This window comes from Rhinolophus sinicus, chromosome 4, assembly GCF_057876585.1.
Source record: "Rhinolophus sinicus isolate RSI-liver-muscle chromosome 4, RSI-T2T, whole genome shotgun sequence".
Taxonomy (NCBI): Eukaryota; Metazoa; Chordata; class Mammalia; order Chiroptera; family Rhinolophidae; genus Rhinolophus; species Rhinolophus sinicus.
Window position 1 is genome coordinate 75,661,030 of NC_142504.1, and position 26,414 is coordinate 75,687,443.

The following is a 26,414-nucleotide window of genomic DNA, read 5'->3' on the forward strand; positions in this document are numbered from 1 at the left end:
ATATTTTCTAGATGTGTTTTCTCTTTACTTGTACAGTGAGTCCTCTTTCTTGCTGATAAGATGCTGGTAACTCCACATTGTATGAAGTAGAAAGATAAGACCCAGTTCTCCCTTCACATGTCTCCCTTTGAAGTCTAGAGAAACTCTCTCCATTAAAAAAAAAAAAAAAGAAAAACATACTCAGTGAAAGAAAATATTTTTCTGAAAGAGAAGTTGAACAGAAATAAAATAGAAACTTATTTATTAGCCTTACCAAAGGCAACTCCATACTGTTTTCCTCAAATTGTTCTTTACTTCTCCTTTTATGTCACTTCCGCAGCTACAAGTTAGGATATGACTTAAGTTCCTTCCAGAGTCTGCTGAACAAGTCAGAGGACTACTGAGTCACCCGGACAGGTCTATATAGTGGCTGTGGCCATGAGGCTCACCAGCTTCTTTACAGAAAGATGTACTCGGACAGTTATCTCTTGGTGCATCCTCTGCCCTGACCTTTTATCATCAGTCAATGGAGTTTACATGGCAGAAGCCATCTCTTAAGTTCAATGGGTTATGTTTCCTCCAGAACATTCCCTGAATAGGAAAATCCTACTCTGTTGTCCTGCCCAGCAGGCATCTATCTTAAGGTAATTAGGATAAAGAAGGAAGACAGAAATCTGAATCTTTCTCAGTGAGCATCTCCTTCAACTCAGCATTCCTAGCCGTAGGATGTCTACCTCACTGTTAAGCCCTGACAAAGTGGTTTCAAAATGTGCATCATATCACACTGTATAATTTTTGTTGGAATCTAGGATAATACCCTACAACCAGATCTTCTGTGTTTTTGTAGTGAAACCTGAAATAGTGTCCAAAGTAGAAATGTCTTTATTGCATTCCAGAGAAGTGTCGTTGATATTACTGGGAAGTCTCCGGTACCACTGAAGGGGTATGTTTCCCCTTCAGTACCACCATCTGTCTGGTATAGACACTTATGAGCACCAGGCAGGATCTTTGTGCTCTGCTCTTGTTCTCTTTCCTCAAAGACAGGGCCATGAGCTATGTCTCTTGTGTCCTCAGTGTCTAGTACTATGTCACATACATGGCGGGTGCTTAGTAAACATCTGAGGATGATGACTGTAAAGAGAAGATAAAGAAAACATAATCCTGTCCTTCAAGGGATTTTTATTGGAGAAAACCACATTTAGGAAAAAGAAATACTAAATGAGAGGCAATGTAGACTTATAGACAAAACATGGATTGTGGAGTTAGATCTCCTGGCCTGGTATCCCACTTAGTCACTTACAAGCTGTGTGAGTCTGGGCAAGTTACTGAACATCTATGAGCCTCAGTTTCTTCAACTGTAAAGTAGGAGTTGTAAGGATCAACTGCAGAGATGGTGCAGTGCATCTTTCAAAGAGCACTCATTAAATAGAGGCTGTTATTCTTGCCATTCAGATAACGATTCAGTTGGTATGGTATGGAATCAAGTCGCCAGGGAAGACCTAGCACAATGGGGTGATGAGTTTTGGAGTGGACCTTAAAAGATGGGTGGAATCAAGACAAGGAAGGGAAGAGGTTAATAGCCCAGGCCAAGGGATGATACCAAAGTCCTTGTATAGAAAAGGTATTATTGTCAGAGTATCCTAGGGAATTAGGCTTGGAGTACATGAAAAGGGATAATTCTTCAGGTATTATACCTAAAGCACTGATATTCTGAAGAAAAATTCTCTGTGAAGAAATAATTTCTAATAACGGGGAGCCCATGAAAAACCAGACTTCTAGTAATCCTGTGTTTCATGTTTGTTTTCTTCATATGAGAACAATCTACAAACTGAGCTCTACATCTGTAGACTGGGAGTCTCTAGAGTAAGAGAGGATGGTTCTGCCATCCTTAGAATTTGTGCTAATAAGTTAACAGTAAAAACCAACAAAAATTCTGTGTGCTGTTACAGCAGGCGTTGGTTCTGGATCTCTACCAGCATAGTATTTTTATGAAGAAGAAGCAAGTTACCAGCTTTGCAATCCTACAGTTTACAGCTTCCTACCCAGATACTGTTTTTAAACACAGACACATGCCCCAGTGTATGGAGCTAGTTCATTGGCACTTGTGGGCAAGACAAATAGTTTCCTTGCTACACCGAAGAGAAATTTAACAGGCTTTTTTGTTTTGTTTTTTAATGAATGTATTTATTACTTTCATTCTACACAAATCTGAATTATCTGTCCATGACAATTCTGTGTTTTTTTTAAAACTAAAATGGAAGAAAAATTAGAGAGGGTAGAAAATGACTGCCTGTCAGCATATTTAGAGGTTTCTTTGGTTTCCAGGAAGAAAAGGCAAGACTTAGGATCTTGCGTGTGGTTTGAGGACAGACAGAGGCATATATTTTGATTTGAGGATTAGAACTGAACCTAAACTTATAAACATCCCCTATTTTATTTTTGAAAAGTTTAGCTTTGCTAAAACACAGATGAAACATTTTGTTCTTCAGTTTCCAGGGATTAGGAGTATACATGCCCATTAAACAACCCTAAGGCACAGATTATCATAGTTATACCTCTCTTTCTATGGAGTCATTTTTCCAAAAAGTTATTCAACTAGATGCCTTAGTCATTCCAATGCTAAGGCTTCCCTGAATTGGTTGGTTTGTAAGTTTGTCTGACCTCTAGCTCAGCTGATTTTTCATAGGCCTCAGCAGTCAGCAGGCAGATTCTCATTTATTTAAATAAATGGCATAATAAGTAAGTATATGTTGAACACCTGTAAGAGCTTCACATTGAGCTAAGAGCGGGAGATAAAACTGAATACAAAATTTCCTGCCTTAGGGGATCTTATAGTAAACAAGCCATGACAACACAGTGAAGTTAGGTCCTGTAATAAAGAAGGGATGACTTGCCAAGAGAACTCTGCAAGATGTATTTCAGGAAAGATTTCCCACAGGATGTGATGAGCTGAGTCTCGAAGAGCAAATAGGTCTTAGCTTGGTGAAGAGGCCAGGGAAGAGCATTCTAGGTGGAAAAAAAAGAATACATGGTAAGGTTTGAATGAGAAAGAGGATTTGGTGCAATACACACATTTCATTATGGCCAGACTATAGAAGCTTAAGGCCTCTCCACGGAAGGTGCCAGAAGCCACAAGCTAGTTCACTTTAGGTCATTCAGATACATGGGACTGTATTTCTCCTTCCTGACAGAAACCAAGAGAATCTTCTCACACAATCATACTTGGGTGGAACACTTAAATAAAATAAACTGGACCCATTGGCTCACAATTAATATACAAAGCATATGCAGACTTTAAAAATGTAGTCATTATTTTAAAAAGCTGTTGATAGCAAGGACAGTCAGACTTCATTCCAAGTTGCCAGACATTGGATCTCACGAGTCACTTTTGGAAAAATATGCTCTTATTAGACATTTTAGAAAGATACACTTATATTCGTAACCATAGAGAATTATTGCCTCCTGAGAATGAGTTATAACAGAAGCTTTTATTTAACACTGCATTACTAACTTGATATAATCAAGAAAATGCTTTTAGAAAAGTCTTTCTTGGAAAAATTTTTTTTTTAAAAGTCTTTCTTGTAGTAACTGTTTGGAAACCCACTTAGGCATCTTCTTGGGAACTGAAAACTATAGACTCACTTGTCACAGATTTTCAGGCCTCTGGTGGAATTCATGACAGAGAATGGCAAATACAGTGTTTTCTCGAAAATAAGACCGGGTCTTCACGTTAATTTTTGCTCCAAAAGACGCACTTGGGCTTATGTTCAGTGGATGGCATCCTAAAAAATCATGCTAGGGCTTGTTTTCCGGTTAAGTCGTATTTTCAGGGAAACACAGTACTCTTGTCTGCGCATCCCTTCTATGAAGACTGTGTATAGATTTGAGCGAGGTGCTCTTTGCCATGGAATCGCCCACTAGATAAGTGAGTCCTACCTGCTCGGAATGGTAGGGAGTGTGAAGAGGGATGCAATTTTGTAAATGATCACAGTGTGATGCCTCCATCTTTGGAAATTAATACAGATGCTCCTCGACTTATGATGGGGTTACGTCCTGATAAACACATCATAATCTGAAAATGCGTTTAATGCACCTAACATACTGAACATCATAGCTTCGCCTAGCCTACCTGAAACATGCCCAGAGCACTTACATTAGCCTACAGTTGGTCAAAACCATCTAACCCAGTGAATACACTGTAAAGTATTGTTTGCTTACCTTTATGATCACATGGCTGAGTGGGAGCTGTGGCTCACTGTTGCTGCCCAGCATCATGAGAGTATCATAGCACATATCACTAGCCTAGGAAAGATCAAAATTCAGAATTCAAAGTACAGTTTGTTCTGAATCCGTATTGCTTTTGCACGATCGTACTCCAAAAAATTGTAAGTCAGGGACCATCTGTATAGGAAATAATACAGATTGAGGACTTCTGTAATACATAAAAATTTACAAATTTGTTCCAAATAAATTCTAAAACATCCAAGGCAATACTGAGTCATGAGAAGAACTAAAAACATAGTTCTCTAGTTTACAAGTAAATCGTCACTGGGTTTTGAGACACATAACTCTTTTTTTTTTTTAAGAATGGCTTTTTCCCCCATACATTATTTGATTTCATTTATACTTTTGTTTCAGTCTGTTTCCTTTATTTTGTAATGAAATGATCTCCTGTTGAAACTGAAAAATAAAACTTGAGCAGGTATGTGTATTAATGCATTGATTTCCAAATCTTAGTTGTAGAGAAAATGGACAATGTTACAGGTGGCATGGAGACATCTCGCCAAACCTATGATGACAAGCTCACAGCAGTGGAAAGCGACCTGAAAAAATTAGGTAATCTGAATGAGAGTGAATCACAAAGTTGAATCGCCTGACTCTACTTTGCATAAATGACCATAGCTTTTTAAAATGATGTTACTGTAAACTCACTTTCACCCAAAAGGACACTAAATTTTTGTGTTGTGCATTGATCTTTTCTCATGATTTAACTCAAAGACTTTTCCATTTTAAAGTTAACGACTAATTTTGGAGTTGAATCCCCCTCTCCCCCAAAAAACTACTATGATGTGCCAAATAAAATCAGAAAACCAATTCTGATCAAAAAGAACCATGAAGACCCTTTACTGAAAGCTCTTTTATAAAGTCTTATTTGGATTATTTTAAACTGCATAGAAAAATTGTAGAGATTAATTTTTAAAAAGAAAAGATTCCAGCCTATTCTATTCTTTGATTTTTATTTTCATTTTTTTAAAAGAATATTGGTGAATTTAACAAACAGTTTATACCCTTCTTTCCACCCTACCCAGTGCTCTAGAATCATGTAAATACCCCTTCTCTCTGAGAAGAGAGTTCATTCAAGTTAATCAGTCCTAGTACTCAGCACCCTTTCCAGTTCCACAGGAGCCAGTTTTAAGAGATATGTGGATTTCACTAATGCAGAGCAGTCTTGCATATACCACAAATTTTATATCTAAAATACAATGCATACCAGTTAAGTTTCTTTAGGATCTTTAACCACACCCAAACACTTCTCCATACCAACCTAAGTAACAAACGTGTCTTATTCCAGGCGACCAAACTGGGAAGAAAGCTATCAGCACCAACTCAGAACTCTCCACCTTCAGATCAGACATTCTGGATCTTCGACAACAACTTCGTGAAATTACAGAAAAGACCAGCAAGAACAAAGATACGCTGGAGAAATTACAGGCGAGTGGGGATGCACTGGTGGACAGGCAGAGTCAACTGAAAGAAACTTTGGAGAATAATTCTTTCCTCATCACTACTGTAAACAAAACCCTCCAGGCGTATAATGGCTATGTCACAAATCTGCAACAAGATACCAGCATGCTGCAGGGCAATCTGCAGAGCCAAATGTATTCTCACAACGTGGTCATTATGAACCTCAACAACCTCAACCTGACCCAGGTGCAGCAGAGGAACCTCATCACGAACCTGCAGCGCTCTGTGGATGACACGAGCCAGGCTATCCAGCGAATCAAGAATGACTTCCAAAATCTGCAGCAGGTTTTCCTTCAAGCCAAGAAGGACACTGATTGGCTGAAGGAGAAAGTCCAGAGTTTGCAGACGCTGGCTGCCAATAACTCTGCCTTGGCCAAAGCCAACAACGACACCCTAGAGGATATGAACAGCCAGCTCAGCTCATTCACAGGTCAGATGGACAACATCACCACGGCCTCACAAGCCAACGAGCAGAACCTGAAAGACCTGCAGGACATACACAAGGACGCAGAGAACAGAACAGCCGTCAAGTTCAGCCAGTTGGAGGAACGCTTCCAGCTCTTTGAGACGGATATTGTGAACATCATCAGCAACATCAGTTACACAGCCCACCACCTGCGGACGCTGACCAGCAATCTGAATGAAGTCAGGACCACGTGCACGGACACCCTGACCAAACACACGGATGATCTGACCTCCTTGAATAACACGTTGGCCAACATCCGTTTGGATTCTGTTTCTCTCAGGATGCAACAAGATATGATGAGGTCAAGGTTAGACACCGAAGTAGCCAACTTATCAGTGATTATGGAGGAAATGAAGCTGGTGGACTCCAAGCATGGTCAGCTTATCAAGAATTTCACAATATTACAAGGTGAGTGAAAATTCTAAATTTATGTTTATATGCATTATCGTTTTGCTGTATGACAAATTACTCTAAAACTTGGCGATTTAAAACAAACAGTTCTTATCTCATAGTTTCTGAGAATTAGGACTTCAGGAGCAGCTTAGCTGGGTGGTTCTGGCTCAGTATCTATCTCTCATGAGGTTGTCGTCAACGTGTTGGCCAAGGCTGCAGTTGTCTGAAACTTTAACTTGAACTGCAGGACCAGCTTCCAGAGATGACTCTGGGCAGGAGGCCTCGGTTCTTCACTATGTGAAATTGGTTGCGTGTCCTCACAGCATGGCAGCGGCTGCCTCCAGAGCCAGTGATCCAAGAGAAAGACTAAGAAAAAAAACCACAGTGCCTTTTATGATCTAGCCTCAGAAATCACATAGCATCATTTCTACCATATTCTGTTCTTTAGAAATAAGTGACTAAGTCCAGCCCACACTCAAGGGGGACTGCAATTAAGCTCCAAGTGTTGAAAAAATGTGTAACTAAGAATGTGTGGACACTGCTCGCAGGCACTCCATTAAATATTTCGTGAATGCAAGATGTGTTAACTTGGATTTTTCTCAGTGCCTAGCTATTTCAAGGCCATTATCAATTGGTTGCTCCTTTGAAAGCAAGATTCATTCTTTTAGGTCATGCAGTTACCATTAAGAGATTCCTATTTCCAAGCATCATGAGCATGGATGGTTGGCCATCCCAAGAAAGATTTGAGAAGAGATTATTAAAAGGATAATTTGTGAGCTCTTAGGGAAGCAGCAATTACCAGAATGAGTTCACTAAGAAGAAGGCAGGTGAACCTACCATTTCTTCACATTAATAATTATTAGATTGTTTAAATTAGTAGAATAAAAATAGCATATCCGGATTTCACCAAGGCATTTGACAGTGATACTGTTAAGAAAAAGATGGAGATATAGGTGCTGGATTATAACACAGTTAGATGGATTTATTGGTTGTATTAATTTTCTGTCATGCATAGCAAATTACTACAAACTCAGCAGCTTATAAGACCCATTTCTTATCTCACAGTTTCTGTGGGTTAAGAGTCTGGGCATGGCTTGGATGGGTCCTTTGCTTCGTGTCTCCCCAGGCTGCAGTCTCATTGAGAGGGTATGGTTTCATGAGAGGCTTGAATGGGGAAAGATCCATTTCCACACTCCCTCAGGTTCTTGGCAGAATTTATCTCCTTGGGACCGTAAGACTGAGGTTCCTGTTTTCTTTTTAGCTGTCAGCCAGAGACCACTTTAAGCTCTTAGAGGCCACCACAGTGCCTTGCCATGTGATCATCTCAAAATATTGCACCATCCTCAAAGCCAGTAACAAGAGTCTTTCTCCTCCAGTCTGCTAAGACGGAGTCTTATATAATATAACCTAGTCAAAGGGGTGACATCCCATCACCGTAACTGTTATTCCATTGGTTAGAGCAAGTCACAAGTTCCATACTCAAGTGGGAGGGGTTGCACAAGGACATGAGTCATTGGGAGTCACCCTAGGGTGTGTCTGCCACACTGGTTGAATGACTGAGTATAAAGAGTGGTAGTTAATGAGCCCCTGTGAGCCTGGAGGCAGGTCTGGATGGCAGATGGCAGTTCAACAGCTTTATCAGTGACTAGTGTGAGGATAAGGATGAACTGGTAATTTAATACTTGTGTGACATGAAACTAGGGTTTCCAGGCAAGAATTCCCGCCCATTCTCAGGAATTTTTTCGCTTTCCTGTTCCTGAGTCCAGAGAAAAGTTGGTCGGGAAATTGGGAAAATCAGCTCCTTGAACCCAGGTGGTTGGTAGTATCGGCGGTCACTTTGTGGAAACGATTCATCGTGGAGAACAGAAAACAGTTTATATCTTGGGCTTCGGGAATGGGAAAGCAAAAAAACAGTCCTGAGAATGGGAGGGAATTCCCGCCTGGAAACCCCACATGAAACTGTATATACTAACTAATAGGTGATATAATCAGAATTCAAAATGATCTGGAGAAGCTGAAATAGTAAAACAATGTCAAAAAAATGAAACAGAGAATATGTATAAAGTCCTGCTTGTAGATAGAAAAGACCAAACACAAATATTAATGGGCGGGCATGGCTTAGAGGAAGTATGCATGAAAAGCATGGGAGTTTTAGTTGACAGTAAGCAACTAAATATGTCTACTAGAGAAGCTAATATGATATTTGACTATATTAATACAATTATGATATCCAAAATGAGGGAGGTGAAACTCCATTCAGTATGGCACAATCACCCATGGAGGACAGTGTATTCTTTGGGGATCCCTTTTCAAGAGGGACATTGACACCCCAGCATGCTTAGGAAAATATGACCAGGATGATGGAGTCTAGAAACCATGTGTTGTGAGGAAGGATTGAAGGAGCTGGGAACTTGAACCTATAGGAGAGACTGCTTAGTGGGGAACAAGACAGCTGTCTACAACTATTTAAAAGTCTATCATATGGAATAGATTTTAAATGACATCTGAGGAGCTCCAAAGGGTGAAACAAAGACTAGTGGGTATTCATTAAATGAAGAAAATTTTGTTTTTATATGATGTTCCTCATAAAAAATTGGTGTCGACTGAAAATACAATGTCTTCCCTGAGCAACAGCGGTGCCCAAACTCTGGAAAGGCTGGACAGTTGCGTAGGTGCAAGTCATAGTTTGAATAAAGGGTGGGCTTTTAAATGATAAGAAAGTTGTTCAGTGCTTAATCTATTTTCCTATTCTTTCTGAACCTAAATTCAGAATGGGGGCAGATCTCAATAGATGTGCACCCTCATATAATAAAAGCTTCCTAGATGTCTCTTGGGATTGTAATACTTTAGATAATCCTATCATGACATTCTGGATATTTTCTCACTATAAATTTCATGGTTTTATTATTCTACTAGTTTAATTGTTAGCTTATCTTCTACAGGGAAACTTCTGTCATATTTCGTTTATACATATTGTGGCTTGTCAGTTAAGGAAGTGTATGAAAAAGCTCATGGTTGAAGATTCTGACCCTGGCTTTAAATTAGTTAATGTTCCCATTATTCTGATTATTTTTATCAACTAATAATATCAACTAGCTTTTATCAACTAATATTGTGAGTACTGAGTGCTTTTCACAAACCATCCCAATGAGTCCTGACAGCAACTCTGTAAGGCAGGTACTTATAAAATCACCGCCAGTTTATAGATGAGGAAACGAAGGCTTAGAGAGGTTCAAGGAACTTGCTCAAATTTAAAACATGATTAAGTAGCTAAACAGGAAATGAGCCCGGACTGTCTGGTGCCAAAGCCCATGCTGCTAACCCCATCAATATTCGATATTTGCTGAAAGTGCATGCCCTTTCTCCCTCTCCCCAGCTGCCCCTGTAGGAGTCTGTGAGGCAGGGAGTTGGGATTTCAAGTATGTGGGGAGGGGGCGGAAGGGGGGGAGGGGTTAAGCAAGGTGGTGACATGCCCTGATTTATATTTTTAAAAGGTTGTTGTGGGGCTGAGGAGAGAATAGATTATGGGGAGCAAGTATGGAGGCAGGGGTCTAGTGAGAGGCTACGGGCCAGTTATGGGGGACTTGGGAGGGATTGTAGAAGTGGAGAGGAAGGATGTATGTCTCCTCATTCAGGAGGAGTCTTGGAGGCAGACTCAAGGGCATCCCTGCCCTCCCCCACACAAGACGACAGGGCCCTGCTGTAAAAGGCCCTGACTGGTCTCCTCCAGCCATGCCCTGCTGAGCAGAGGCTCTGTGGCTCTGTGAGTACTCAGAGCCCATGTCAACCCGTTCTTGACTGTTTGCTGCCCAGAACCCTGAAATTCCCTACTCAAAGTGGCCCAAACCCAAAGCATAGCCAAGGGGCACTTGTGTGTTGTAGGAGTGGGGGTGCAGTGGTTGGACAAGGGTCAGAGTCTGGTGTGTACAGCTGGCCAAGGCTAGATTGACTGTGGGGAGAGAGAGAAAGAGAACAGGCTGTCTCCTAAGTTTTTACGTTGGACAACGAGGTGGATGGTGGTACAGACCAGGGAGAGACAGAAGAGGCCCATTTAGACATATTAAGTAGGAGATGTCTATTAGAATGAGGTTTTCGCTGCAATGGTTCTGAAATGCCTCAGAGCCTGGTTCCTGAATATTTTCTTTTTCACATAGGCTTTCCTGTATTACATTTATTCTTGGTTGTATCATTACTTGTATTTTCTGTGAGGTGACCTGAGTACTTCTCAAGCCAACCAAGCTACCCCTTTTCTACTCAATCTGTTCAACTTCCCTTGGAACAGAAATGCCTGCCAGGTATTCCAAGAGAACAAGAGACTGGTAAAAGATCTCCATTTCTGAATGCAAGCGTTTCCTTCCACACTTGTCTCTAGTGCCTTTCCTCTTTCTAAGCAGATCTTGTCCCTGAGGATGAGGGAAGGAGGGGATAGAGCAGGATGGAGCAGGATTGGATTAACATTGGCTTATGTTGGGCTTGGCTCTGCAAGATTCAAAATACTCTGATACTTTCTGGGAAATTCTTAGTTACCTGAACTTACAGAACCCTAATGCTTTATGATACAGTTCAGCGACGCGAGACAGTTGCCTCATTAAGAAGTAAAAGCTGAAGCTGACCGATTACACTGAAGCTAGATGATAATGTGAAAATAGATATTAAATCACTTGTTGTATCCCAACAGCAATTATCTCTACATCCATAAACCAAAAACCTCGTTAAGAAAGTCTGACTTTTTTTTGTTATAAGTAATGTAAAGACTTTTATCCTAATTATGTATACAGAGGACTGCATCCCCCATAATGCACACTCTTGGATGGGAAGTTCACCTCATATTCGAGCTATTCCTCTGCAAGCTATGGGTGTAAATTGTATCCTCCAAGTACAGTCAGAGGGTTCCCTTCATCTGCTCTTCTGAGAGAGGCACGAGATTTAGTGAGAACAAGAGCTCTGGAATCAGATCGTTCCTCACCCTCTTTGTGCCTCTCTCCCCATCTGCACCTACCTTTGAGAGTTATGAGGACTTAATGAGATAATGTACATAAAGCACTTAGTGTAGTGTCTGGCAGGGCGCTAGCTAACATTCATACCCAAGTTCAGTTCCTATCCAAGATTTCCCTTCTGCTGTAGCACCAGCCAGCACATTATAGTGGAAAACAACAGCTTCATGTGTACAAGAAATAAAATTGTACAGACAGCGTTAAGATTGATTTGGGTCCAAAAGTACCTACTGCTGCCTTCCTGGTGCCCAGCCCTGGAGAGGAACCAGGCTCAGGGGCCACCAACAGCTTTCAATCATTTTGTAATCCACATGTCTCAAGTATCTGCGATATGCCAGACATACTGCTAAGCACTTGGATGCATTATCTGCTTTTATTGTTACATCTCTTTAAGGTAGGAATTATCAGTACTCCCCATTGCAGGGGAGGGAACAGAGGCACAGAGAGCCTGAGTAATTTAGCCAAGATGAGGCATCTAGTAAAGGGCAGACAAAAGCGCTAAACTCGGGTCTGTGTAGATCCCAAACCCCTGCCTCCATTGGCACCCCACTGCCCTGTGATGATGCAGGAGAACAGATGACATGTTCAGGGAAGTCGAGATGTGGGAGAGTCTATTTTCAGAAGAGTAATTGTTTAAGGCTTCAATAAGGGATTGACCTTTGAGCTGGATCTTGAAAGATGAAGAGGAAGGATGAAAGGACAGAGGACAAAGCAAAGGGCATCAGGCAGGAGGCCTGAGTTCCCCTCACTGCTGACCCCATCCATTCTTGATGCCCGTCCTCAAACAAGACTGCTTGTCTGGGGATCCTGGAGAGCAGGCATTTTGAAGGCATAGAAGTGGACTGTGGCCAGTTGGTGAGAAACAGTGATTTAAATATACTTTCCTCTTATGATGAGGAGCTTCCCTGGCTTTCCAGAAGCCTGTCTTAAACATGAGGACGAGAATCAAATTCTTCTTCAAAATGATTGCCAACTAATATCTATTAAATTTCCTTTTAATGTGTACATCCCTTTTCACATCAGTGAAGTAGAATGACTTTTTCATATTGTAGGGGTTTAATAAATGTTCGATGAATTACATTCAAAGTAGATTTTTCAATGAGAAGAAAAATGCATCAGGGTATTTGTTCTTCCAACCTTACCACTCATGGTTCCAAAATTGAGTCTCCAAAATTATGGATGGCAGTAGGAATTAAACTGCTTTCTCTACTTTCTGTTAAGCACCAGCAGTTGTTGGAAAACAACTTGGAAACTTCCCTCACGGGTAGGACACAGGCCGGGGCCCCTCTCACGGCCTGCAGTTTGTTTGACGAAGCAGACACAGCACAGTCATTTAGTCTTCTGTCCTCTTTGAACTGCTTGTTGAGAGGAATCGGGTGTTCAAGGCTCCTAGCTTTGGACTCTGGGGAACACGAGGAGGAGGTTTTGCTGGCAGTGCACACACGGGCTGCTCAGAGTTCACATTCTGGCATTTCTGGAGCTTGTGATGGCTTTACCAGCACACAGGTATCCTGGCATTTCACATCCCAAGACAGGGAGCCACCCACTTGGCCTTGAAAACAAATCTCAAGTTTGCTTCTGTATGCGACATCACATGTGTCTCCACATGAAGCATAGTCATTCTCTCAACTCTGAATTCAAGTTGTTACTGCACAAGCTCATAAATACTCACACATCATTTATCTCAATGTTTTCGGTTTTAAGGGTTTTTAAGGGTGGCTTATATTTCATTTCATTTTATTTTCATTTCAACAGCTACCCAATAAAAGATTTGTGAAAGACCTAAAAGCCTGGGCTCATCTAGATGCTAATAAAACGATGCTAGCCTCCCAGTTCCTAGAAGATACATGCCTGGCTTTAATAATCTACTTTTTATGGGGATCCAGTGCTGAATTTTAACATGGTTTTAGCTCTTTTTCTTGCTAATTTTTTTAAAAGAAATAAATATCCAATTTTTAAATTTTAATGAGCAAAGTGTTGTCTTAATGAGTAAAGTATATGAATGACTAAATCCCCTAGAGTACATTGTCACATAGCCCAGCTTGTGAAGGCTGGCTTCCTGCTCTAGCTCCATGATGCTTTTCCCCAAGGCTGGGCAGCTGTGGATGAAGACATTGGTAGCCTTGTAAATGCCAGCATTTTATCCACAGCCATAAATATTAACCCTTAGAGAGACAGAGAACGTATTTGTGATGGAAATAGTGCTTCAGGCGAAAAACTATTTGTTGCTTAGCCAGCTGGGAAATCTATCAGAGGAACGATTTTAGACTTTTTTCAAAGGCAAAATCTTGCATCTTCTCCCAATATCTACTCACTTCCTTCAGAAGATCTAGAAATTAGTATCTGCTGGTTTTTTTGTGCTGACAGTGGGATCCATGTTTTAAGCTGTTATTAAAATAAGCCATAACTTATATGTGCAGTGTGTCTGTGTGGGGGGCGCATTTAAGAAGCACTTCCAGTTCAGAGGGAAATATCTGAAAACCATAAACTACCCTTCCCCAGATACAAAGATTAATGAAAAGCTGTCACCCCAGGTAAGGGAGGTCTTGGCTTCAAGTCGGGAGAGGAAGAGAGAGTTGTGTGTGTCTTTGGAATTCTGGCAGAAGCCAGAGGAAGGTGTTCTGGAAGAAATACAGTTCTCTGCCACATCAGTTTGTCAGATCAAGGAGACAAGCCCCTGAACAGTCACTATTTTATAGGCACAGGTAAACTCATTTCCCATAACTTGCAAGTATAGCACCAACCTCAGCTGTGAATGATTGAGAAACACTAATTATTGGCCAAATTCATAGATTAAAGATAAAAAGTTTCTCAAGCACTTGAGTTCACCAACAGGCCTTCTTCATTATTTGAATTTCTTAAGGCTAAACATAGAACATAAACAAAACAGAAATGCTAGTTGAGAAGAAAAGCTTAGTTTTGCTATAATTCCAAATAAATTAGAATTTTGTTTTGTTTTGTTTTGGCCTATTGTGAGTGTTGTTTCACTAGACCCTTCCATAATACTACATCCATCATTGGGAAACACATGCCTTCCCCACTGTTAATTTCTAGAACACTATTTCTCAGCTAAACAAAGGAACCAAGTTACTTTTTTACAAGGAAAAATTCTAGGAGTAAAAACGCACCTTCCCAATCTTTACTAAATGGCCTAGGCTATTTTATAAAGCTTCTCAGGTTAAACAGAATAAAAACAACTTAGATTGCTGCTGAGGAAACCCTGGATCAAGTTATAAGTGTGAGGGAAGTCAGAAAAGAAAGACGGTCCCATGATCATTCCGTAGTGGCGGCCAGGATCAACCTGACGTATAGACTGAGTGAAGCTGTACTTAGAAGAAGGTGAGGGACACCAGGCAGGTCGCCGTTCCCCCCAAATCTCTACCTTCTGGTCTCTCCTGGGGCCCAAAATGTTGGCACGAGGCCTTTTGACCTGTGATGCACACCGACTTGATAGACACTCACTGAATAAGGACTCCACACTCACTGCGAGCTGCGAGGTGGGGAGCATCCTCGGAGAACAAACAAGGGCTAAACGATTAGAGAAGGAGGAAGACTTCCATCTGTAGTGACCGGAGGGAACGACTTGGTGGGCGAACAGGAATTTTCCAGATGGATACGGGCAGGGGAAATTCTAAGAGATTTGCAAAAGTCCAGAGGAGGATGGAATAAACAATGAGACTAGGTCATGAAAACCTTGATAGCAGATTATCAAGTAGGGGCTGAATATTCTGGAGCAAGTGAGGGCAGAGTTGTGTGTAAGAAAGACAAATGTAGGAAAATACAGAGTGGAATGAATAAACAAGAATCAGAGGTAGGAAGAGCAGTTAAGAGGTTACCATAAAAATCTACCAAAAAGACAGAAAGGGGCAAGAGAGAGAACACCCACAGTAGGGTCATGATAAGTAGTGGAAAGGAAGAGACCGTTGTGATGATACGGTGGAATAAAGAATGATGGAAGGACGACTTTACCAGCAGAGACCATAAGGTCAGTTTTAGACATGCCGAGTTGGAGGTGCTGGCAGCACATCCCAAAGAAAATGGACCATCTGACTATGAGATGGAAATAAGGGCCCAGAGCCCAGAAAAGCCAATGAGCTGGGTTCAAGGAGAGGGTGCTTCATCCTGAAATCTTCTAAAGTCTTCCACTTATGGAGCAGAAAACCCTAGAAGGAACGCATTGAAACTAGTCGTAGCCATTAGCATAAACTCTCTGACAGCTCAGCAGAGGATCCTGCCAGTAAGTCTGTGAGTGGGATCACAGGTGGCCTTAAATGAGGAAAGCTGAGTCCAAGGCCTAGGTCCTGCTAAGGGAGAGCAGAGATGGAGGTTGGACTTGGGGCCGTGGATAGCATGAGGGTACAGTGATGTCCATTAGGGTCTGGTGGGGGGCGGCAGAGAAATCTCCCTACGGAGGTGAGAAGGGCTGCTTCACAGTTCTGTCCCCAGAACTGGGGGGAATGGCCCTGCATGTCCCCAAATGTGCTGTGGGAATAATACATCACAGACAAATGTCAGGTAACATAATGGATATGCAAGTACCTCGAAAACTGTCATTCACTATACAGATCCTGGTTGTGGTGTGTTTGTGTGAAGTTCCCTGTCAGCCCTGAGGACGTCAAGAAAACAAACAGTCCTGTGTTGCATGAGCTGTTTTATGGGATGAGAAGGGAGGAGTAGGTATTTGCCTCCCCACCCCCGCCCCCTGCCATTTTTAGGGAGAACTGCTTTTTCTTCCTTTGGAGGAAAATGGTGTCTTTTTTTCTCCCTTGCCAGTTCCCTGGTCCATGTATTTTGCCCTCTAGCCAACCTTCCCTATTTGCATTATTAGACCAACAAACTGGAAAAAATGAAACTGACCCTCCCCAGCCCTGGCCCGGCAAGCGCTTTCCCATGAAGACCTCCTGTCCCTCTGAGCTGGTCCACTAGGAGCAAGGGCTGGCCTGAAGGACAACAGTGTCCCCACAGGTGCACCAGGTGGGATGCGACAGAGGAAGTGGCTCTCAGGTGTGACGAGGGAATTAACAGGACAGTGCCTCTCAACACTTCATGATAGCATTTTTATTTTTTTTATTGTTTTGTCTAATTCAACTCTTTATCCCACAATACCTTACACAGTGCTTGTCATATAACAGGTTGTTAATTAATATTTTGTCAAATCAGTGAAAAAAACAAAAAGAGGAGTAAGCAGGAGGGAACCCTGACCCTAACCTGCACAGTTTTCTGCTAGTGACAAATGGTCCCAGGTGACTAAGAGAACCCAAGTTAATGGTGTGAGTCACCAGTGTCAACATGAAGTTGTCCCTTCCCCTAAACCATCAGTGGATAATAGAAAGTTGTGTGCCAAGATCTCTAGTCTAAATGTTTAGAGTGGGAAGGGTGACCTTCATAAAGAAACCTTTTTTGTTAAAAAAAAAAAAAAAAAAGAAAAGAAAAGAAAAATACCATCAACAATAGTGTGGTAAAACAATAAGTACTCCTTAATGTATATGTATACTTTGTATGTCTCGATTTTTTTAAAATTGGAGATTTTATAAGAAGGTAAATTCTTCACTATCATTCACAATGGATTTCATGTTTATGCCATATATATATATATATGTATATATGTATATTTTTTATGTTTTAGGTCCTCCTGGCCCTAGGGGTCCAAAAGGTGACAGAGGACAGCAGGGACCCCCTGGTCCCACTGGCAACAAGGGACAGAAAGGAGAGAAGGGGGAGCCTGGTCCACCTGGCCCCACCGGTGAGAGGGGCCCAATTGGGCCAATCGGCCCCCCTGGAGAACGTGGCAGCAAAGGCTCCAAAGGCTCACAGGGCCCCAAAGGCTCCCGCGGGTCCCCTGGGAAGCCTGGTCCTCAGGGACCTAGTGGGGACCCAGGCCCCCCAGGCCCACCAGGCAAGGATGGACTCCCCGGCCCCCAGGGCCCTCCCGGCTTCCAGGGACTGCAGGGCACTGTGGGGGAGCCTGGGGTGCCTGGACCGCGTGGGCTGCCGGGTTTGCCCGGGGTACCAGGCATGCCGGGCCCTAAGGGTCCCCCTGGCCCCCCAGGCCCATCTGGGGCAGCAGTGCCCCTGGCCCTACAGAACGAGCCAACCACCGCACCTGAGGCCAATGGTAAGTGTGAGCCCTCCCTCCCTTGCACCAGGGGACAGCCCCAAGTTCCCCCACACCCTTCCTATTTGGCAACGAAGGCATCATGTGGGGCAGGTAGAGGGCCCCTGCTACCTGTTTCTCTCTAAATATGATCAGGTTCCCTAGCACTTGTTTATTGAACTGAGTCAGGCCCTGCGGGACAAATGTGTCCCCAGACATTTCAATCTTCATGAAAGTCCACGGCTGGCCACCCCCAACCTGTCCTGTCCTCACTTTACGCCCTTCACCTGGGAGGTCTATCCTTAATTAACATGCAGGTAGAACTTTCTGTTATAGAAGCTCAGAGTTTCTTTCTTTTGGGGGAGGTATCGTGGTGACTTCTAGTCCTTTCATAATTAAGCCTTGGGTAAAACCCAATGCAACCATGCCTATTTTTTCTCTCCTAATTCCACTTGATTTCCTTCAGTGCAACTCGGGTCTTTGCTGTTCTGTGGGCCTGACTTGGTTCTGGGTTCTCCCATCTAGTTGTCTGTAGGTTCCATATGATTCCAGACTGACACTGAACATCTGTGCCTTTTGCTGTTGTTTCTGTTATTTCTGTCATTGTAAAGACTACTCCAGATGCAGAGGAACAAGGACCCAGTGCAGATATTTTCCAGATTATGTATTTTTAACTACTGTGTGCTCTGCAGTCCACTTCCCTGTGCTTCCCTCGGCTCCCAGCATGTCCGTGAATGTCAGTCATGGGCTCCGTGCATGGGCGCTGGGACTGCTCCTGGCCTGGGAGCTGTGGCCTCTTAAACACGGCATCATGCCTTCCGTGTTTTGGTTTGTTTTTAATCAGTGTTGTGAACCTTTGCCTTCCTAGGCTGCCCGCCTCACTGGAAGAACTTCACAGACAAATGCTACTATTTTTCGGTTGAGAAAGAAATTTTTGAGGACGCAAAACTTTTCTGTGAAGACAAGTCTTCACATCTCGTTTTCATAAACACGAAAGAAGAACAGGTATGTGTGCAGCATACTTAGAGTTGGGGAAAACTATAATTTAGGGATAGTTTACATCTGGAAATTGCATGCTTACTGGGGAGTCAAAGATACCAAGAATTCATGGTCACATAAACACAGAAGGCTGCATTATGGAGATTTGGGCTTCATCCAGTGACAAGAAGCATTCCTGTCACAGGAATTATGTCCTCTTGCTTCCACCTGGAAGATACTGCTCTATCGGGCCTAGGGATGTGTGGCTCCTCCTGGTGGCTGATGAGAGAGCAGTAACGCAGAAGCAAAGCCTGTAGGCTAGCACTAGGCACCTGCGGAGAGAGACGGCATGAGTACCACAGGGTTAGAGTAGGGTGTAAGGGACCAGGTATGTTGCCTCAGCAGGGTCAGGAAGAGCAGAGAAGACCATGGGGACACAGCCCACGTGATAACTCTCTAGGCCCTTACTATGTGCAAGCACCGTACGAGGCATTTTCTCCGTTAAGCCTCACAACAACCCTACAACCTATGGGTATTATTATCCCCATTTTACAAATAAGAAAAGTGAGGCCCCACATGGTTTAAATGATGGATTTACAGGATGGCAAGTAAATGCTGAGCTGAGACTGAAAGTGAGGTCCAGCTAAGCAACAATGCCAGTGCTTTCTTTGGTGCTGCACTGTTCCCAGTGGCCTCCTTCCTTTTCCCCCAAGTATCTCCAGCAAACACAATCCTGAAAACAAATGCTTCCCACAGAGACTGACTGGGAATGAGCATACACAGTCAGGTGCCTGGGCTTTAGAATATACAGAGCTGTGCCCAGTCCCAGCTCCGCCACTTCCTATCGTTGTAACAAATGTTGTAAGGCTTAATGACATTGCATGCAACACACTGGACACGGCACCTGGCCCCGAGGAAGAGCTCAACAATGCCACGGCTGTTACAATCATTTGAACATGGGAAGGATGGGGGTAGGAGGGGTGGAGCCTGGTGGAATTCATTGAGTGGTCTGGGTCATTTAGAGCAGGAAAAGCATCACTGAAATATCACTTGAAAGTTTTAAGAGGAACAAACGCCAAAGTCCTCAAATCAGTGCAAAACAAAACAAGTAATAATAAAAAAGGACAGCAAAAGCAGTGCGCATGATTTGAGACGTCCACTTTTAAATTGTCCTGTTTTTCTAAATGTTGGAGGGGAAGGCCCCCAGGCATCTGTTCCAAGAAATACTAATGCACCGTTTCTGGTGTATGTTTCAGCAATGGATAAAAAAGCAGATGGTAGGGAGAGATAGCCACTGGATCGGCCTCACGGACTTGGAGCATGAAAGTGAATGGAAGTGGCTGGATGGGACGCCTCCAGAGTATAAGTGAGTACTCAGAAACTTCCAGACGGGTGGCCATACTCTCGCTGTTCTGTTTTTACCCCTTGCCTGATTCCCTACAATTTCTTCCTTAATGACCTTATGTCCTAGACACTTCTCACACTGAGGTTCCTGGTACCAGGTGTGTATTTCTATGCAGGGAAATTGTAGTTGAGACTCTATATGCTGTAAAGTAGGGTTTTTATTTCCATGGATTTTTATTCATTTCTGTGGAAAAAAAAATCAGACTCATAAAACCACACAATATGGTACTTGTGGCTGCAACATTCTCTTTAAATGCTACTCTGAAGGAGAAGGAAGCCCAGACGACCTTAGGCACGTTCAGATTTCACCCCAGCCGTGTTTCCCACAAGGGCCAGGGAGCTCCCTGCAGGATAACACCATCCGTGCCCCTGACTCAGCTGGGCTTCTGGCCAGAGCAGGATTATAAACTACAGGATCTCGTACACACAGGAAGTTCAGGTGCACCACCAACAGAGGCATTTATGAGATAACCATCTCCTAAAGGTTTGAAGATTCCCTTGTGTGGTCCAATGTGACCTGAGTTCTCTAACGGCAGCAACAAAGAATAGAAGAGAAGCACGTCACAGTCCCTTCTCAGAGTGCCTAGGGGCACAGAGGTCTCCATGAGCCTCCTTCTAATCCAGATCCCAGGCGTCCACCATCCCTAATCCTACATAAGGGTCTAAAGATGACTAACCTGTGCCAATTGAAATTTCACTTTTTCTTACTCCTACTTTGCCTCTAACGGATATGAAAATATGCAGCCAACTGTAACAAATGAAGCAGAATTTATAAAAACCCACCTCTGAATCCTTTCTTTTGCTGGAGACAGAGAAGGCAGGCCCTATGGAGGTGCAAGTTTTTCCCCCAAAATAAGACCTAGCCGGACAATCAGCTCTAATGCGTCTTTTGGAGCAAAAATTAATATAAGACCGAGTCTTACTTTACTATAATATAAGACTGGGTCTTTATAATATAATGTAATATAATATAATACAATATATAATAAATACGGGGTCTTACATTAATTTTTGTTTCAGAAGATGCATTTGAGCTGATTGTCCGGCTAGGTCTTATTTTTGGGGAAACAGTAGGTATGTGGGCGTTTCAGCTTTAGGAGCATGTCTGAGCATGTCCGGAGCTTGGAGGAGACCACAGCACCCGGAGAGGGGAAAGCAAGTGTCAGATGGGGTCACAGCATTGGGGCCGGACCTGGAGCAGTCAAGGAGCAGGAGGAAGTCAGAGGTGATGGAGGGGCCAGATAGAATTTTTTAAATGTTTCTGTGTGCGAGAATATAGGCACATGGGTTGACAAACAGGCTTCTCTGTACTTTTAAATTCTCCATGTGAAAAGCATGATTAGAGGATATAGATGGACCAGAACAAGGTCATTTCTTTAAAAGAGTGACCAAAAGTCAAGGTGCAACATTTGAAGATTTTACATCTGCTGAAGGTGAGCTTCAGACTAGCCCCAGGGCCTGACAGATGTCCTGTCTGCTCCCGCTGCACCTGTCCTTGGGGAGAGGAAGCGACACAACACCCTGACCCTTGGCAGTTTGTCAGGCGGAGGAGAGACCCAGCACCACAGAGGTGTACTTCAGGAGACTCAAGACAATTGTGAGAGTTGGCATCTACAGTCGGAGTAGTGGAGGGCTGGACGTAGGGATGGGAGGCAGAGATGATTCAAGGAAAAGATAAATCTGTGACTTTGACAGTCAAGAGCTGGTGGGGAGCTGAAAAAAAAAAATCAGTCTCCTCTACTTTTCTCACAGCCATAAATGCAAAAAACTGGTCTGGGTTAGTTAGGCTCACTAAGAAATTCAATCATAAGCCTTCCTCCAAGAAAAAAAATGGATTGGCCCACATGGAACGGATTGAGGAAAAATATTACTGTCTATGCCAGCTCTCCCAGGTGGATATTTTCTCCTCTTCCCCGGGATAAAGCAAGAAGGACATGATTTGGAAGGCGAGTGCCAGCATTGGTACCTGACCTGAAAAGAATTACGTCACCAGACACTTTCCTGGGGACTCTGTCCCCTGCCATAGCCACCCTGGAGCTTCTGCGAGTTTGGCTTCAGCACTCCAGCCACACCATAGACTGTGCTTCTCATTTTCCACCCAAAGTAATACATATACATGTAAAAAACCCCAGGATCCAATTTTAAAAGCAAGAATAAATTAGGCAGACATATTTGAGGTCTCAATAACTGTAGGCTAATATAACTTGACACAGAATAATAAACATTGCACAAACTAGAAAGAGAGCCAGTGCAACGAGTGGAGAGAGCACATGCCTAGGAGTTGATGGTCTGGGTTCTAGGACTTGACCCAGCATTCAACAGCTGCATGACATTGTGCGAGTTACTCAACCATGTAAAAGCTCCACATCCTCATCGAGAAACAAATAGTACAAAAGGACCTACATCGGTATTGTGAATGTTAAATGAGATTATGTGTTAATACACACACACACACACACACACACACACACACCAGGGGTGCCAAATAAATGTACACACATTTTAAGAGATGGTCACTGTTGCTCAAGCAGTAGTTCGCCGTAATCAGAAGTGTCTGGATGCTGATGGTAACCACTTTGAGCACCTCTTGTAATTGCAGAAGTCATATGTGACTTGTATTCATCTTTTGTTATCGGTATATACTGAGTATTACAATTTTAATAGTTTTTTCCTTTCTTAAAATGTGTATACTTTTTTGGCACTGTGTGTGTTTGTGTGTGTGTGTGTGTGTGTGTGTGTGTGTGTGTGTATGATGCCTCATATATATATGGCATCTAGTACAGTGCTTGGTCCATGGGAAGTGTGCAAGAAATGTCACCTGCTAGAATAGATATTATTAATACTATTCCTAATTAATAGAAATACTATTAGGAATACTATTCCTAATTCCTACTAATCCTAATTATTTTCATATCAGTCAGTAATTGTAGAATAAATTACTTAGCATTTATATATTACACAGTATCCTGACTGAGATGCCACACCCAGCATGTCTCAGATCTCACAACAGGTTTGTGAAGAAGACAAGAAGTACATTCTCTGCCCTGGGCTAGGATGGGGACTGGATGTCAGGCTGTCAGGGTTTTCCCATCAGTGGACCTCTCTCCAAATACTTCCCCATCTCTTCAGGCTCACCTTTACCCTCCTTCCTCTTTGCTTCTGTGGCCTCCAAACACTGGCTCATTTGCTTCCCTTTCCACTGCCACAGATTTCCTCTGACCCTTTTTACACACACACACACACACACACACACACACACACACACACATACACATATACACTCACTCACAAGCCCTTTTGAAATTGTTCAGGGTTTTGTGGTTACTGTTAAAGAGGAAACAGACAAAGGATAAAAGGCTCTCTCTTCCTCTTGCAACCTCCCCATTATTTATGCTAAGATCTGGCTGAGAAAGACAGCTCTGGAATAAACAGACAGAAAGCAACTGTACTATGGGATGGATACGAAAGGCTTAGGGCACACACAGACTTGAATTAAGACTTATTCCCTTAAAACATATGACCTGATTCACTGAATCTTAGGATCAGCTACTGAGGAAAAGGTCGGCGTGAGAAACAATCTGCGATGTCTCAGAACAGGGTCCTAGATGCTTTGGGTCCACATACAAATACAATTCCAACAGAAGGACTACAGGCCGACATGCATTGCCAAGATGTCATTTGCCAACTAAATACATGGGTTTTAAAAATCACCTATCAGCAAATCTCAGTACTAGGAATACAAAATAAAACCTATAATCCTTTTCAAGAGAAGACAGCTGGCCATCACTCACACACACACACACACACACACACACACACACACACTGTCCTTATTTTCCTCATTTCACCACAGCCCTGTGAAAATGGCATCCCTGGCCAGCACCAGCCCCCTGACTGGAGATTGGGATCCACTGGCCCCTAAACTTGTGATAAAATCCAGTGAATTATCCTGGATCACTCACTGTGAGCCGGCTTCCGTGCTGGTCTGGAGGATCTTTCCCAGAGTGTGTGGGCAGCAATACGAGTGAGAGGTATTGTTGTTCTCGTCATGCAAACAATCTGATTTCCAAGACCATGTCACATCAAGAAGACATACATACCAACCCTAAATGTGGACACCGCAAAGAGCAGAGCTTCAAAGGAGATTTCAACATTCTCCTCTCAGTAACTGGTAGAACAAGTAAATAGAATAACCAGGAGGGGTGTAGTAGACACTATCAACTGACCTGACTTCATGCATATTATGGAACATTTCACCCAACAACTACAAAGACACATGCTTTTCAAGTGCTTCTGGTACGTTCACCAAGATAAACTATTAATATATGCTAGGCCATCAAACAAGTCTCAATAAATATAAAAGCAATGGAAGTATACAGAGTATGTTCTCTCACAAAAACAAAATTAAATTAGAAACCAATAACAAAAAAATAGCTGTAAAATCTCCAAAAATATTTGGAAATTAAAGGACACATTTCTAAATAAGAAGACATCACCAAAGAAATTTTCAAATGTTTCAAAGAAAAGGAAAACACTACATATCAAGCTTTGGGGGAGGCAGCTAAAACGGTGTTTAGAAGGGCATTTATAGCTTTAAAACGATTATATTAATCAAAGTTTTTAAGATGAAAATCAATGCTCTAAGCTACTTTCTGAAGGTAGAAGAAGAGCAAATTAGTCCCAAAGAAGGAAGGAAACAAAAAGGACTAGAAAGCAATGGAACAGAAAACAAACCAGAGAGGATCAGGGAAACCAGGAGCAAGTCACAGCTGATCTGTCTCTGCTTGAGGGAATACATGCAGGGACAGCGTTTGGCAGAGGCTGTCACTGTTCCCGGAGGCTGGTAGCCTGGGGACACCAATGGGACGTGCAGACTCTGCCCACTGGCTTGGAGCAGAACTGTAATGCAGCCTCTTAAGGCCTTTCCTGCCCACTCCGCTTGTAGTTGCCCACCTGAGATCACCAGAGATGTGATATTCTTCCTGAGGGTTTCCCAAAATACACCTGCATATCCTTTATTCTTCCTGCCCATTCCTTGGTCCCGCACTTGGTGGGCGTATGCTGTTACGTTAGGAGTCACAGCTTTCAATCTCTACATCACAAAGGTAAACAACAGGGGTTGCCTTTCTGTCCACGCAGACTGCTCCAGATAATGTTACATGTGGTTTTAGAATAGCGAGCCAGGGAATGAATGGTGGGGACCACAAGGGAACCCTCGGTATCATCTAATTCAGTAACAACTCACTCTGGCCCCTGCTTCATGTTTCTATCAGAGTGGCACTGGCTTAGGCCACTAGAGAGAAGTCTTCTACGGCACAGACCCCTACAGTGGGAGAAAATTCTACAGCAAAGAAACTTATCACTAGCAAGATTTTCCTGTTTTGAGGCCAGGCTTTTACCAGCAGAATTTTCTTGACCATGCAGTCAATCTTGTGGTCGATGAGAAAGTACTAAGTTATGAGGTTGTAAGGGGTGATTCCCAAGATTGAGAGTTTGCGTTCTGCCTCCATTAGGGTCAACCCTGAATCCAGGGGATGTGGGGTAGAGGGGCAGGGGTGGGGGGGTTATACCCAGTAGCTGATGTGCTTGTGTGTTTCCAGCTCCCTAGAGCAGTGAATCCAAGTGCTTTCAAGGTCCGTAGTGTACTTATAATATACTCAACCACTTCTGTGATGTGTGTATTATGTGGGATTCAGGGATTTTCAGCCCAGGCCTCTACCATTCTTTTCCCGGAATCTATCCATGAATGAGGTTGTGCCATTTAAGCTGAATTTTTTCTCCAAAATATGTATATTCTGTTTATCTGACATGTTCTGTTCTATTACAGACATGCAGACTGAAAGGGCTTGCCACAAATCATTTCATAAGATTTTAGCTTTTCCAAAGAGATGCTTTGAGACTCTGAGTGCTCACTCTACAAGACAAACTTGTCCCTGCAGCCTGGCTTCAACATGTATCCACACTCATCCCACCTCAGTCACTCTGCAGTCACTTCACAGAACTGCATTCTGCTTCTAGTCCTAAAGGAAAACCTTGAACTCTGTATATGAAGAATTCCAATGACCTGGAAAAACAAATGGGGAATGGTGAAAAGATTATCTGCTTTCTTGTCAGTCAGTTATCTTTATGTCTACTCTGTAAATCCCTTTTACCTACTTAAAATAACAAGGAAATGTCGAGGGGAAAATATTAAGCAAGTCTTATATCAGAAATCATATTTATACAATTCTCCAATTAACTGAAAGATAACGACTATCAAATGTCCCATCATTATACATTCAGGAATCACAGATCTCAAATTCAGTAAACAAAATTGGAATCGAACCCCCTCACATTACTGGCAGAAATAAAGTGTACATCA

General features: G+C 42.7%; 2 protein-coding genes across 7 annotated transcripts in view; one reads left to right on the plus strand and one right to left on the minus strand.

Moving 5' to 3' along the window:
* COLEC12 (collectin subfamily member 12) overlaps positions 1–26,414 on the plus strand; it is a 180,024-nt gene that overhangs the window by 142,345 nt on the left and 11,265 nt on the right. The window contains exons 4-8 of the mRNA XM_019741211.3: positions 4,717–4,815; positions 5,552–6,598; positions 17,204–17,692; positions 18,540–18,676; positions 19,906–20,015. Of these exons, the coding sequence (XP_019596770.2) occupies positions 4,717–4,815; positions 5,552–6,598; positions 17,204–17,692; positions 18,540–18,676; positions 19,906–20,015 (1,882 nt within the window). The remainder of the gene's footprint in view (positions 1–4,716; positions 4,816–5,551; positions 6,599–17,203; positions 17,693–18,539; positions 18,677–19,905; positions 20,016–26,414) is intronic.
* Positions 2,676–26,414, minus strand: part of LOC148758407 (uncharacterized) — an 85,852-nt gene continuing 62,113 nt past the window's right edge. For 4 of the 6 annotated variants that reach the window (XM_088797931.1, XM_088797929.1, XM_088797930.1 and 1 more), the window contains 2 exons: positions 4,198–4,281; positions 2,676–2,985 (listed from right to left, as the gene is read on the minus strand). In XM_088797931.1, coding sequence (XP_088654057.1) covers positions 2,842–2,985; positions 4,198–4,281 — 228 coding nt within the window. In that variant the 3' untranslated portion in view covers positions 2,676–2,841. The remainder of the gene's footprint in view (positions 2,986–4,197; positions 4,282–26,414) is intronic. The other 2 variants (XR_016021146.1, XR_016021147.1) reach the window with 1 other exon arrangement.